This window comes from Pristiophorus japonicus, chromosome 1 (genome assembly GCF_044704955.1).
Source record: "Pristiophorus japonicus isolate sPriJap1 chromosome 1, sPriJap1.hap1, whole genome shotgun sequence".
In the NCBI taxonomy this organism is placed as follows: Eukaryota; Metazoa; Chordata; class Chondrichthyes; family Pristiophoridae; genus Pristiophorus; species Pristiophorus japonicus.
Genome location: NC_091977.1, coordinates 132,453,983 through 132,467,614, shown reverse-complemented (window position 1 = coordinate 132,467,614; position 13,632 = coordinate 132,453,983). Strand labels below are relative to the sequence as shown.

General features: G+C 44.8%; 1 protein-coding gene across 9 annotated transcripts in view; it reads left to right on the top strand.

Moving 5' to 3' along the window:
* Nucleotides 1-13,632, top strand: part of LOC139265813 (sorting nexin-24) — a 291,009-nt gene that overhangs the window by 58,306 nt on the left and 219,071 nt on the right. For 6 of the 9 annotated variants that reach the window (XR_011593633.1, XM_070883268.1, XM_070883286.1 and 3 more), the window contains one exon: nucleotides 880-972. The exons of the other annotated variants lie outside the window; for them this stretch is intronic. Coding sequence is in view for 5 of the 6 variants with exons in the window: in XM_070883268.1 (XP_070739369.1) it covers nucleotides 880-972 (93 nt within the window). In the remaining variant the exon portion in view is untranslated. The remainder of the gene's footprint in view (nucleotides 1-879; nucleotides 973-13,632) is intronic. 9 annotated transcript variants of the gene reach the window in all.

The following is a 13,632-nucleotide window of genomic DNA, read 5'->3' as shown; positions in this document are numbered from 1 at the left end:
CCACCACCCCCCCTCTCCTCTCCTCTCCTCTCCCACCACCCCCCCTCTCCTCTCCTCTCCTCTCCCACCACCCCCCCTCTCCTCTCCTCTCCTCTCCCACCACCCCCCTCTCCTCTCCTCTCCTCTCCCACCACCCCCCCTCTCCTCTCCTCTCCTCTCCCACCACCCCCCCTCTCCTCTCCTCTCCCACCACCCCCCCTCTCCTCTCCTCTCCCACCACCCCCCCTCTCCTCTCCTCTCCTCTCCCACCACCCCCCTCTCCTTCTCTCTCCTCTCCCACCACCCCCCCTCTCCTCTCCTCTCCTCTCCCACCACCCCCCCTCTCCTCTCCTCTCCCACCACCCCCCCTCTCCTCTCCTCTCCTCTCCCACCACCCCCCCTCTCCTCTCCTCTCCTCTCCCACCACCCCCCCTCTCCTCTCCTCTCCTCTCCCACCACCCCCCCTCTCCTCTCCTCTCCTCTCCCACCACCCCCCCTCTCCTCTCCTCTCCTCTCCCACCACCCCCCCTCTCCTCTCCTCTCCTCTCCCACCACCCCCCTCTCCTCTCCTCTCCTCTCCCACCACCCCCCCTCTCCTCTCCTCTCCTCTCCTCTCCCACCACCCCCCCTCTCCTCTCCTCTCCTCTCCCACCACCCCCCCTCTCCTCTCCTCTCCTCTCCCACCACCCCCCCTCTCCTCTCCTCTCCTCTCCCACCACCCCCCCTCTCCTCTCCTCTCCTCTCCCACCACCCCCCCTCTCCTCTCCTCTCCTCTCCCACCACCCCCCTCTCCTCTCCTCTCCTCTCCCACCACCCCCCCTCTCCTCTCCTCTCCTCTCCCACCACCCCCCCTCTCTCTCTCACTCTTTCTTACCCCCCCCCCCCACCCCTCGCTGTCAGAAACAGAGAGAGAGACTGACAGGCAGCGAGAGAGAGACACGGGTGGGGGGCCCGTCCCAACACGCTGTTGGAGGGCTCCCGGTGCTGCAGTCGGTGAGTAGAAACTTAATTTTTTATTTATTGATTGATTTTTTTGTTTGATTTATTGGTTGATTTGTTGATTTATTTATCATTTGTAAAAGTGAAGTGTTTACAATGTTTGTAAACCCTCCTCTTCCCCCCCACCCCCCATCTCTCATTCCCTGTGCCTGATTTCTAAGTGTAGGCAAGGTTTTTCTGAGCGTACAAAAATCTACACTTACTCCATTCTAACTTAGTTTGGAGTCTGTTTTCGCTGCCTAAACTTGCAAAACAGGCGTAAGCGGCCGGACACGCCCCCTTTTGAAGTAAAAATTCTGTTTTAAAATGGAACTATTCTAATTCACTGAAACTGGAGCAAACTAAATGCCGAGAATTGCAATTTCTAAGATGCTCCATTCTAAACTAGTTGCTCCAAAAAAATAGGAGCAACTCCGGCCGAAACTTGAGCCCAATTAAGTGCTACTTTCTTTACTGTAGACTGAGCGATGCATGTGACATGTGCACTAACCTCTCTTAGCCCTGTAACGCTTAAAGTGTTAACGAGTCTGCAGTCGGTAGCTATCACTTTGCAATAGCATTGGTTATATTATCATACTTGGCTTGATTCATAGGCTTGCAATAATCCTGAATTTCTAAAAGACTACTCTGTTGAAACGGATTTCATTTGTTGGCTGCAGCAGAAAGTTTATTTTGAGATGTGAAGGCATGTCTAGCATGCAGTTGGTAGAGCAAACTAGATGTGCTTCTGTGATACTGGAACTCAGTTTGATGGTCGATAAAAGTAACTGTCTTTCTATCCAATTAATCGTTGGGAAAAGTAAATTTCCCATTCACAAGTCATTCACTTTTAATGTTATACTGCATAATGCTTTACCTTTATCTTTTTTGCTTTCAATGCTTTCTGTTTGAATATTGGTCCAGATTAACCACATGATGTCACAGACCAATCAAATTACACAAAATCAAAGAAGCTGTTTTTTTTTTAAAACTTTTATTTTTAGTCCCCTTCCCTTTATTTAAGGATGGCTCTGCCATATCCTGCCTGTTTCCTCCATCTTTTTGACCACCTGTCCTGGAATGGCATTCCCAACCACCCAACATCAAGTGGCAAGCGTGCGATTGCTCACTGACAGCCTCCAGGACGACTTTGTTTTTTCTTGCCACCCGTTTCTACACTTCACACCACTAGAGGTCCGATGCTGCTGAACAGTAGCGAAGGGGACAGGCACAGTGCATTTAATGTCCGGTGAATAAACTGAATTAATTTTTTATATTAAATCATTCTTGTAAAGTAATGTTCCAAGAGCAGGGCAGTTGAAAATAATGTACTGTAGATCTGAGCTCCTTGGCATTATTTTTTAAACGTGCTTTTCTTTATAGTTACATCTGTGAAACATCTATAATTAAAAATATTGTATTCATTGGAGATGGTAACCATTGACGGCCCTATATTAAAAAAATGTATTGATTGGTATAAGCTATACTTATTGTGTGCACTTCCTGTGCTTACAGGAAGGTCGCAGCATGATATTTCTATCGTGCCTCAGTATTTGTACAAGCTGGTGAGGTTTAAATTTCCAATGTATTTATCATTATACTTTAAGTGCTCCCAGCTCTCAATTTGTATTGATAAGATAGGCGATGCTATGCCCTGCAGTGCCACCCCTTTCATGTTGCTTTTCTTTCCGCATCCCTCTCACCACCCCCGGTGTCAATAGCTACCACCAGCAGCCCATAAGCTGCCTGCAGCCCTATCAGACATCTCCCAGATGACATCCCTCACTTGTCACCACTACTAGAAAATGAGGCTTCAACCACCTAGCACTAGTTTCTCTTCCTTTCCTTACTTTCCACCAGGTTTGGAACTACCTGATCACCATATGGTCTCGACTCCTCTGACTGGTGCTCCACACCTGCCACAGGAAGAATTCAGCCTTTCCCTTCCCTGCTATGCCATGCCATACGACTTGCTACCTTCCACTCGAGCCAATGTTAATACATGCTGTAGTGCAGAAATCCACAACTGGAAACCTGTCTCTATGCATGGTGTCACCTGGACAAGGCAATAAGATCTGATTTACTTGGTAGTGTGCTGATGGTTGAATAAATTTTTATTCCATGAGCTGAGGGCAGTGTTTTGAATTGGTCATTGTGGTATTTGAACTTATGAATAAAATGTGCATACTGTTCATAATTTTAAGTAGGTTGGGATTTGATAAAGTATGAAATGTTCCTTCTGGGCTGGACTTGCATCCTGTCTGTATGTGAACTTATTTGTCTTAAATTTCAATATTTGTAACTTTTTATTCATACACGGGATGTGAGCGTCAATGGTAAGGCCAGCATTTATTGCTCATCGAGAAGGTGGTGGTGAGCTGCCTTCTTGAATAAGTGGCATTTCAGAGGGCAGTTACGATTCAACCACATTGCTGTGGGTCTGGAGTCACATATAGGCCAGACCAGGTAAGGATGGCAGATTACCTTCTCTAAAGGACATTAGTGAAACAGATGGGTTTTTATGACAATCTGATAGTTACATGGTCACCATTACGGATACTAGCTTTTTATTCCAGATGTATTTAATTAATTGAATTTAAATTCCCTAACTGCCATGGTGGGATTTGAACTTATGTCTCCAGATCATTAGTCCAGGTCTGTTGAATTAATAGTCCAGGAACATAACCACTATGTTACTGTAACCCCTCGGTGGGTTAGATGACTTTAGGTTCTCTCTCTAGTGCAAATGTGTATTGTTTTGCATGGTTTCTGTTTTTCATTATGTATTAATTTCTAACTGCATGTTATATCAACACTAGGTTCTTCCTCGTTTATTTAACTTGCACAAATAAATAGGATACAACTGTCATCCCAGAGGAAAATGCCTAAGAATGCTAAAAAGAAATTTGTTTCTGTGTGGTTAGATTCTTACCTATTTCATTGTATATAACTACTTCTTTATAGATCAAACAATTGGTCAAAGGTCCCACACACCCATCTTCACTGCTCTCACCAGCCTCCTTTTTCTCCAGCGTATTAACTTCAAGATCCTGACTTCAAATCGTGTCTTACTCTACCCTACCTCTGAAATTTTCTCCCTCCACTCCAATTCTCGAGCACAGCCTTCAGACATTAACAACTATAAAGCTATTTGTGTGCATGTGAATGATTGACACTTTTTTTTTCTCCTGTAGTTAATCACCAGTCTTGCTTTCTTCCACACTAAAATGTTATAATGGCAATTTATTATTTATTTGTTCTGTTTGAAAACAAATTACAATATCTTCCTAGTCTCTTTCAATTTTTCTTGAGTTTCTCAAGTTTTGTTGGACTAGTACAACCAGCTATTTCACTTTTTATATGACTTTTGCACAAAATATCCCAAGTTACTTTATATGAGAAGCAGTGGACACTAACCAGACAGTAGGCGAGAAGTTAGCAGAGGTCACTCGATATATGGTTGAAGAGTCAAGTTTTGAAGATCTTTTTGAAGGATGGGAGAGTGATGGGAAAATGAAGGGACAAAGTAAATGAGCAGGAAGAGTCTCATACAGTGCCTACAATATTATAAACTTCAAAGAAAGCTAGTCTGTTATGGTGACTTTTTACTAAAAATGAGCTGCGATGCTCACGTTAGCAATACATGGAGGATGTTTCTTAGAAGAAAAATGAAGACTATACCAAGTTTGGTAATCTCTTCATACCATTACAATGAGTGATGCTGAAGCTAATGTAATGGATGGTTTCTTTCACTCCTACTCTTGCAGCATATTGGAAAAAATATGCAGTAACTGTAGAACATTATAACACTGGGAATGACTTTTCAAAACATTCTTTTCCTATTTTGAATTTTCTCTGCCAGTATACTTGTGAACAAAATTACCTAATACAGCCTATTCAATTACTTTGTCCAGTAATGGTAGAAAAGAAATTGTCTTTTTTTTTAAAAAAGTATACGTTATCCTAACAAGTTTGACCGTGCATTATCATGTTTCAGATTTAACCTCCCAAAGCTCCCAAGGAAGCTTATCTGTTTTCGGCAACTTTCACAAGATAGCAACAGCTAACTGGAATAATGGAAGAAATCCATTACTTGGAATCCAAGCTTGCTTGTTAATTAAAGGATGACTGTACAGAATGGAGTAATTGATTACTGGGAAATGCTAGCATATTGAATCATGGTTTGTCAAAGTTGGGAAACCTTGCTGGGGATGCAGTTTTAAGATTCTTAAGAGATATTTGATGAAGACATTCTTTTGTTTCCTTTTCCCCCTACCTACAGATTACGCAGTTGTCTGTTAACTTGTTTGCCATCGATGATAACCAGGCATACTTTAGACTTTGGTTAGTATTTGCAGTGGTATATTACTCTGTGATTATGTTCAGATCAGTACAGTAAGAAAAAATAAATTCAAAAAGTGTGCCAGTTTATGAAACAAAACTGGGTTGAGTTGTATATTCCTGCAGTTTAAAAAGCACTGGTTACAAAATTCTGCATTTGACTTAATAAATCGGCCTTTTTATGAGAGCACTTTGTTAGCCAATACTGATGAGCCAGAAAATATAGATTTTGCTGATTTGATATAGATGCTGTAAATTTGTTTTTAATGGAATTGAATGGTACTAATTAAGAATGGGAAAGGATAGTACAGACTATTCAAATTACCTGTTATATCAATGATTGTCAGCTTTTCTTCTAATCAGTGTAATAGCTTTTTCATTGCTTAGGTGTAGTCTTTGATACCTGATCTAGAGAGGAGAATCTAATTTAGCTAATTTAACCTAATTTTTAATTTCATTACATTTTGGTGTTCTATCCCCAATTTTTTCCCAGCATGCAGTTTATAGGTTTTGGTTATAAACAAATCATTGAAGAAGACAACAATCTTTCATAATTTTTGCTATTTAACAATCAAGCTATTTAAAAAATCCTTTGGCTACTATAGGTGTATGTTATGCATAAATACCAAAATGGTTTTCCCTGCACAGTGTGCATTTTTAAATCTTAAGTGGTACTTATAACCTTCCTGTTTCATTTGCATAATGTGTATATGTATTATGTAATAAATGCCATATATAGGATGTGTGCTACATTTGTGCTTTACTGCAAATATGAATTTAGCCCGGATTGAGCATATACTGCGAAGTGATCATAGGTCAAACTTGAGAGAGCCAAGACAAATTAGGTCTCTTTGTCTACTCTAGCTTCCATTTTGTTTTGTTGCGAAAAAATGCATTAACCATGTTTTGCACATTTTTTTATTGTTTGCTATTTCTGGAATGAATTTTACCAACCATGAGACAAAAATTGTTAGTCAATCTATTTCCAAAATCTTGTCCTCTTCAAAAAGTCACATTAGTATTCAGTAGCATTTAACATTTCAACTGAGGGTATTTCAATCATGACACCATGGCAGCTGATGTGCAGCTGATTTTAGGAGGCTGAGGTTTGTTACATATTGAATAGGACTATACTCAGCACTATACATGCAGAATGATCAAGAGATCTTTCAAGTGATTCAAAAACTAGAGGCATGAGATAATGAAGTTGTGTTCCATTAAACTCTTGTGTACAGCCAAGCATAATGTCATCACCCTTTCTGTCATGGTATCCCTATCATATCACCTCATCTACAGCCTCAAATAGTTTTTTCTAATCAATAAGCAGTTTTCTGTGGCCTTTCACTACTGTCAGATGTCATTGAATGATGTAAATGGACGTCAGAATAGCAGCTTGACAGCTTGTCTTTCCCAAGGAAAAAAATCGCTATAGATGATGCCAGTGACAGCTTGCATCTATAACAAATTTGATGTTGCTTGAGAAATTGTATAGATTTTTTTTCCACAGTAGAAGCAGGCGTAGCAGTTGGGTTCTAGTTTTAGTACACACTGCACAGTAATATCTCATTTTGTACTTGGCTATGATCTTAAAATTTTCACATATATTCTATTTCTGCACAAAATTTTAAAGCTAGGCTATATTAGTTTGTTGGATTAGAAAGCCTGTGTTTACAGAATCTTGCTGTACAGATTTATTGACAACAGCATTGTGTACATTTTCCACATGTTTTAGCTGATATTTAGCTGGGTAACAAGCAGGAGCAGAAACACTTGCTGTTTTTCTTTCTTTTTCCTCTTCCCACCCTAGCCCAAAAGGATGAAGACCAATTGTAGCACCCCCACCACATATAACTCAGTACAAAATGGCAATCGAATTTGAGTACAAAACTAGGCTATATATTTACCTATTAAGCTAATATAATACAAAGAACAGGACTGGAGCAAACAGGGTACTTGGCCATAGCAGGATAAATATAGCCACCGTAGTATGGTAGATGCAAAGAAATAAACTGCAAACAGCTGTTTGAGATTCCCAGGTGTAGGGCGGGTCATGTAGGGTTAGAGCTTTGATAACCAAGCAGAGCCATACTGGAACTTTGAACAGCCCAGTCCAAATGGGTTATTTTATTTTTATAATTAATTCAGCGTTCGCAAATGTTGCTGATGGATTGAAATGCCTTTTAATGTTCTCTAAATTTTTGTCCCTCACCTGATGACGATCCTCAACGCTTTGGCCCCGATTTTAAAAGGGGGTGGGGTGGAAACAGTGCAATGGGAGAATTTGGGGTCGTGGAGGCCCTGTCGATCTTAACGGCAGGACCCCTTCAGCATAAATATTCCTGGAGTCCCGTCTGACACCTGTCCATTGGGCGGGAGTGAAAATTTGACGGCAGGTGGTCGCAGCCAGGGTCCCATGCAGTAAGTGGGAGCAGAATCTGGAGATGATGGGGCCGAAATTCAGCCTCCCAAAAAGGCCACTTACCGGCAGAAGTCGGTGGCGGAGTCGAGCAGCCGCCGACTTCCGGTTCAGTGACCGCCACAATCAAAATTCACCTCGGGGATTTTTCTGGCGGTCCCCACTTCCGACCTGCTGCTGGCGATCGTCCTAAGCGCATCAAAAAGCACGCGTCACCAATCTCCCGCACTTTCACGGCACCCGCCACGAAATTTAGCTGGAAAAATCATAGATTTGCCGCGTGGTGCCCCTGACTGCTTTGTCAGTGCACCTTCCTTTCACTGTGTGAGCCATGACAGCGCGACAGCCCTTCAAGGGGAGGGCGTACTGCCGTGGCTGCCATGTTTTTTTTTGCCAGACAACTTCCCGATCGGTCAGACAATTATGGCCCTGGGTCCGGCCAGGCAGCCTTGCACCCCCTCTTGGGTGCCAGGCCACTGGTCTGGTCGAAACCCTCTCTGGTGGCCCAGTGGACCAAAGCTAAATTATCGCTGGTTCTCTCCCTTTTAAATGAGGGGAGAAATGTGGTAACACGCACACACACTGATGGCGGAGACTCCGTCTCGCCTCCACTTCTGCCCCTCTAGAGTACTTACCGCCGTACTTCAGCCCCCACACTTTTGGAAAGTGTGAGGTTATGCACTTTGGCAGAAAAAAATCGAAGAGCAAGTTATTATTTAAATAGAGAAAGATTGCAAAGTGCCACAGTACAGCAGGACCTGGGGGTACTTGTGCATGAAACGCAAAAGGATAGTATGCAGGTACAGCAAGTGATCAGGAAGGCCAGTGGTATCTTGGCCTTTATTGCAAAGGGGATGGAATATAAAAGCAGGGAAGTCTTGCTACAGCTATATAAGGTATTGGTGAGGCCACACCTGGAATACTGTGTGCAGTTTTGGTTTCCATATTTATGAAAGGATATATTTGCTTTGGAGGCAGTTCCGAGAAGGTTCACTAGGTTGATTCCGGGGATGAGGGGGTTGACTTATGAGGAAAGGTTAAGTTGGTTGGGCCTCTACTCATTGGAATTCAGAAGAATGAGAGGTGATCTTATCGAAACGTATAAGATCATGAGGGGGCTTGACAAGGTGGATGCAGAGAGGATGTTTCCACTAATGGGGGAGACTAGAACTATAGGGCATGATTTTAGAATAAGGGGCCGCCCATTTAAAACAGAGATGAGGAGAAATTTCTTCTCTGAGGGTTCTAAATCTGTGAAATTCGCTGCCTCAGAGAGCTGTGGAAGCTGGGACGTTTCTGTCTTAAATTTATTCAAACGGTAAGGGGTTATGGGGAGCGGGCAGGGAAGTGGAGCTGAGTCCATGATCAGATCAGTCATGATCTTATTGAATGGCGGAGCAGGCTTGAGGGGCCATATGGCCCACTCCTGTTCCTATTTCTTATGTTCTTATGACAGACTTTCAGTCCGCTCCAAAAGAATTTCCATAGTGCTGAAAATCAATCAAGAGTCCGCCTCGTCTAATGCGATGGTAGAAACACTTAGAAAACGGTAGGTGTGCCAGGTTTCCGGCGAGGGTGAATTTCTTTCCTGATCAGTTTTGGGGATACAGATGCGATCGGGAATTGTGGGGTGAAGGTGCAGATGTGATCAGGAAAGGCCTGGACTCCCACAGTTTGTCAATCCTAGAACCAGCACAGTTTGCACCAGGAATTGTGAATAATCATGCAAATAAGGTTGGCACAAAAATTAGCTATTGGCCATTTTGAAACCTGGACCACTCTGGAGGCTGCATATGGGGTTCTGCTGAAAGACAGGCAGACGCATACGGGGTTCAACCCTGGGGGTGTGTTGCTGCACACGACTTGGACCCGCTGCCTCGGATTGAACAAAGCCTGTAAATGTGGTTTCCTCCAAGAAACTTGTGGCCGCAGCTAAAAGACGTGCTGACTGCATTGCTCCGTCCACCCCCACCAATACCGCCTCCACCCCACAATAGCTCCTCCACCCCCAACACCCCCACCACCCCCTCCGCAACAGCCTCATGATCATCTTCCTCCCGTGGAGGGTCCTCAGCGTGGCCCTCATCTTCCTCCTCGACCCACACATGATGGGCTAAGGTGGAGGCTCGCATTGGAGGATGTGGCGCCTCAATCCTCATCTGCAAAATAGAAAACAGACAAGTGGTTAGCAGCAGGGGAGGGGGCCGGGTGACATGAGTAAGGTCACATAGCGCAGGCTTATTTGAAGGACCACCACGATTGCATTATATGTCATCGAGAGACACTGCATCACATTACCCGAACCCGAGTCCACAGACACTGCATCACATTGCTCCAATCCAGCCCAGGGATTTTGCAAGACTTGCCCTCAGTTTCGACCATGGGCTCAGCACCCACATGGGTAGTTGACCTTCCAGAGGCACCAATTAAGCCAGCTTCACGCTCCTCCAGGTCTGTTAATGAATGCATATTGGGCAGACCACCGCCAGTCCGTCACTGTTTGCGGCGATTATGCAAAAACTTTCCTGGAAAAATAACAATACGAATAGTTACCAGAGTGCCCTTCCGCTCTTGTGGCACACACACATAGCCATCAAAGCACTTGTACCATACTGTGTGTATTTAATGCAGCTGTCTGTTTAATGGCCCTGGTAGTTGCACATGGTTCATGGGGCACAACGGACATGATTTTTGCAGCGCGACAGCTGTCAACTGCGAGGGTCTGTGGAGTGTCGTCCTCCGTTTCGGATGCCCCCAAAAGTTCGTCACCATCCTCCGCCTGCTCCACGACGACATGCAGGCCGTGATCCTTACTAACGGATCCATCACAGATCCAATGCACATCCGGACCAGGGTCAAACTAGGCTGTGTCATCGCCCCAACCCTCTTCTCAATCTTTCTTGCTTCCATTTTCCACCTCACGGTCAACAAGCTCCCCGCTAGAGTGGAATTAAACTACAGAACCAGTGGGAACCTGTTCAACCTTCGCCGTCTCCAGGCCAGGTCCAAGACCACCCAAACCTCTGCCGTCAAGCTACAGTAAGCGGACGACGCCTGCGTCTCCGCACATATAGAGGCTGAACTCCAGGACATAGTCGATGTATTTACTGAGATGTACAAAAGCATAGGCCTTACACTAAACATCCGTAAGACAAAGGTCCTCCATCAGCCTGTCCTCACCGCACAGCACTGCCCCCAGTCATCAAGATCCACGGCGTTGTCCTGGACAACGTGGACCACATCCCATACCTCGGGAGCCTCCTATCAACAAGAGCAGGCATTGACGACGAGATCCAACACCGCCTCCAGTGCGCCAGTGCAGTCTTCGGCCGCCTGAGGAAAAGAGTGTTTGAAGACCTGGCCCTCAAAACTGCCACCAAGCTCATGGTCTACAAGGCTGTAGTAATATCTGCCTTCCTGTATGGCTCAGAAACATGGACCATGTACAGTAGACACCTGAAGTCGCTGGAGAAATACCACCAACAATGTCTCTGCAAGATCCTATAAATCCTCTGGGAGGTCAGGCGCACCAACATTAGTGTCCTCATTCAGGCCAACATCCCCAGCATTGGAGCACTGACCACACTTGATCAGCTCCGCTGGGCAGGCCACATAGTTCGCATGCCAGACACGAAACTCCCAAAGCAAGTGCTCTACTCCGAACTCCTTCACGGCAAACGAGCCAAAGGTGGGCAGCGAAAATGTTACAAGGACACCCTCAAAGCCTCCCTGATAAAGTGCGACATCCCCACTGACACCTGGACGTCCCTGGCCAAAGGCCACCCTAAGTGGAGGAAGTGCATCCGGGAGAGCGCTGAGCACCTCGAGTCTCATCGCCGAGAGCATGTAGAAATCAAGCGCAGGCAGCGAAAGAGCGAGTGGCAAACCACCCCTTCCCTCAACGACTATCTGTCCCATCTGTGGCAGAGTCTGTGGCTCTCGTATTGGACTGTTCAGCCACCAAAGAACTCACTTTAAGAGTGGAAACAAGTCTTCCTCGATTCCGAGGGACTGCCTATGATGATGGCATGGTTCATGAGGAACACATCGAAGTGCAGAAACATCTTTTAAGATGTCAAAAAGCAGTCTTAATAATGTGTAACGATCATTCATGGCAAATAAGGTGCAACACTAAGCCTACCTACAACACGTGTCAGATTTACAATTTAAGTAATCAAGGATTGCATCAATAAAAATATGACTTACTTTCATGACCCTGCAATGGTTATTCCACCTCTTCCTGCATTGCTGGTGGTCCCTGGGAATGTCATCCCCTGAGGACACCTCAACAACAGTGGTCCAAAATCTCCTTGCAACAGGTAGGGGTGTGGGGTTTACCTCGACCCCTCCTGTTAAACTCCCCCCATCTACTCTCAATGACTGCTTTAAGTGCCTCATTCACATCAAAACTTAATTTCCTGGCCCTCTGTCTGCTCTGATCAACGTGCTGCATCTTCTCCTGTTTCTGAAAAATGGCAGATTGAGAGCTCGGTGTACTGCGCATGCGTGGGTGCACCCTGACACTTAACCAGAATCGCCAGTGGGGGGGGGGATCGTCACCAAAAAAAAAGAATTACGTATGCGCAGAATATCCATTTTTTGTTCAGATCGCTGAATTTGGCTCCAGCGCACAAATTGCATCATACCAGGCCGGATTTTATCTTTGCCGCCAGTCACCATTTGGCAAATTTTGCGGCCTCCAGTCATAGTCCGGCAGTAAAAAAAAAAAGTCTAAATCATCGATTACCGCCCAAAGAACGGTCACAGCGCTATTTTCCAAATTTCTAACTCCGTGTAATACTGGGGCTCTAATGATGACATGAACTGCAAGAGTGCTGTAAAATGTTTCTACAAAAAATTCTTCATGTAACAACACTTTTTAAAAAAGGAGGGAGAGAAAACGGGTAATTATAGACTGGTTAGCCTGACATCAGTAGTGGGGAAAATCTTGGAATCTATTATTAAGGATGAAATAGCAGCGCATTTGGTGACAGGATCAGTCCAAGTCAGCATGGATTTATGAAAGGGAAAACATGTTTGACCAATCTTCTGTAATTTTGAGAGGATGTAACTAGTAGAGTGGACAAGGGAGAACCAGTGGATGTGGTGTATTTGGACTTTCAAAAGGCCTTTGACAAGGTACCACATAAGAGATTGGCATACAAGATCAAGGTACATGGTATTGGGGTTAATATACTGGCGTGGATAGAGAATTGGTTGGCAGGCAGGAAGCAGCGAGTCGGGATAAATGGATCCTTTTCGGAATGGGAGGCAGTAACTAGTGGAGTACCGCAGGGCTCAGTGCTGGCACCCCAGCTCTTTACAATATACATTAATGAAGGAATTGAGGGTAATATCTCCAAGTTTGCAGATGACACTAAACTGGGTGGCGGTGTGAGCTGTGAGGAGGATGCTAAGAGGCTGCAGGGTTATTTAGACAGGTTAGGAGAGTGGGCAAATGCATAGCAGATGCAGTATAATGTGGATAAATGTGAGGTTATCCACTTTGGTGGCAAAAACACGAAGGCAGATTATCTGAATGGCAGCAGATTAGGAAATGGGGAGGTGCAACGAGACCTGGGTGTCATGGTTAATCAGTCATTGAAAGTTGGCATGCAGGTACAGCAGGTGGTGAAGAAGGCAAATGGCATGTTGGCCTTCATAGATAGGGGATTTGAGTATAAGAGCAGGGAGGTCTTACTGCAATATTGTATTCTCCTAATCTGAGGAAGGACGTTCTTGCTATTGAGGGAGTGCAGCGAAGGTTCACCAGACTGATTCCCGGGATGGCTGGACTGACATATGAGGAGAGACTGGATCAACTGGGCCTTCATATACTGGAGTTTAGAAGGATGAGAGGGGATCTCATAGAAACGAATAAGATTCTGACGGGACAGGACAGCTTCGATGCGGGAAGA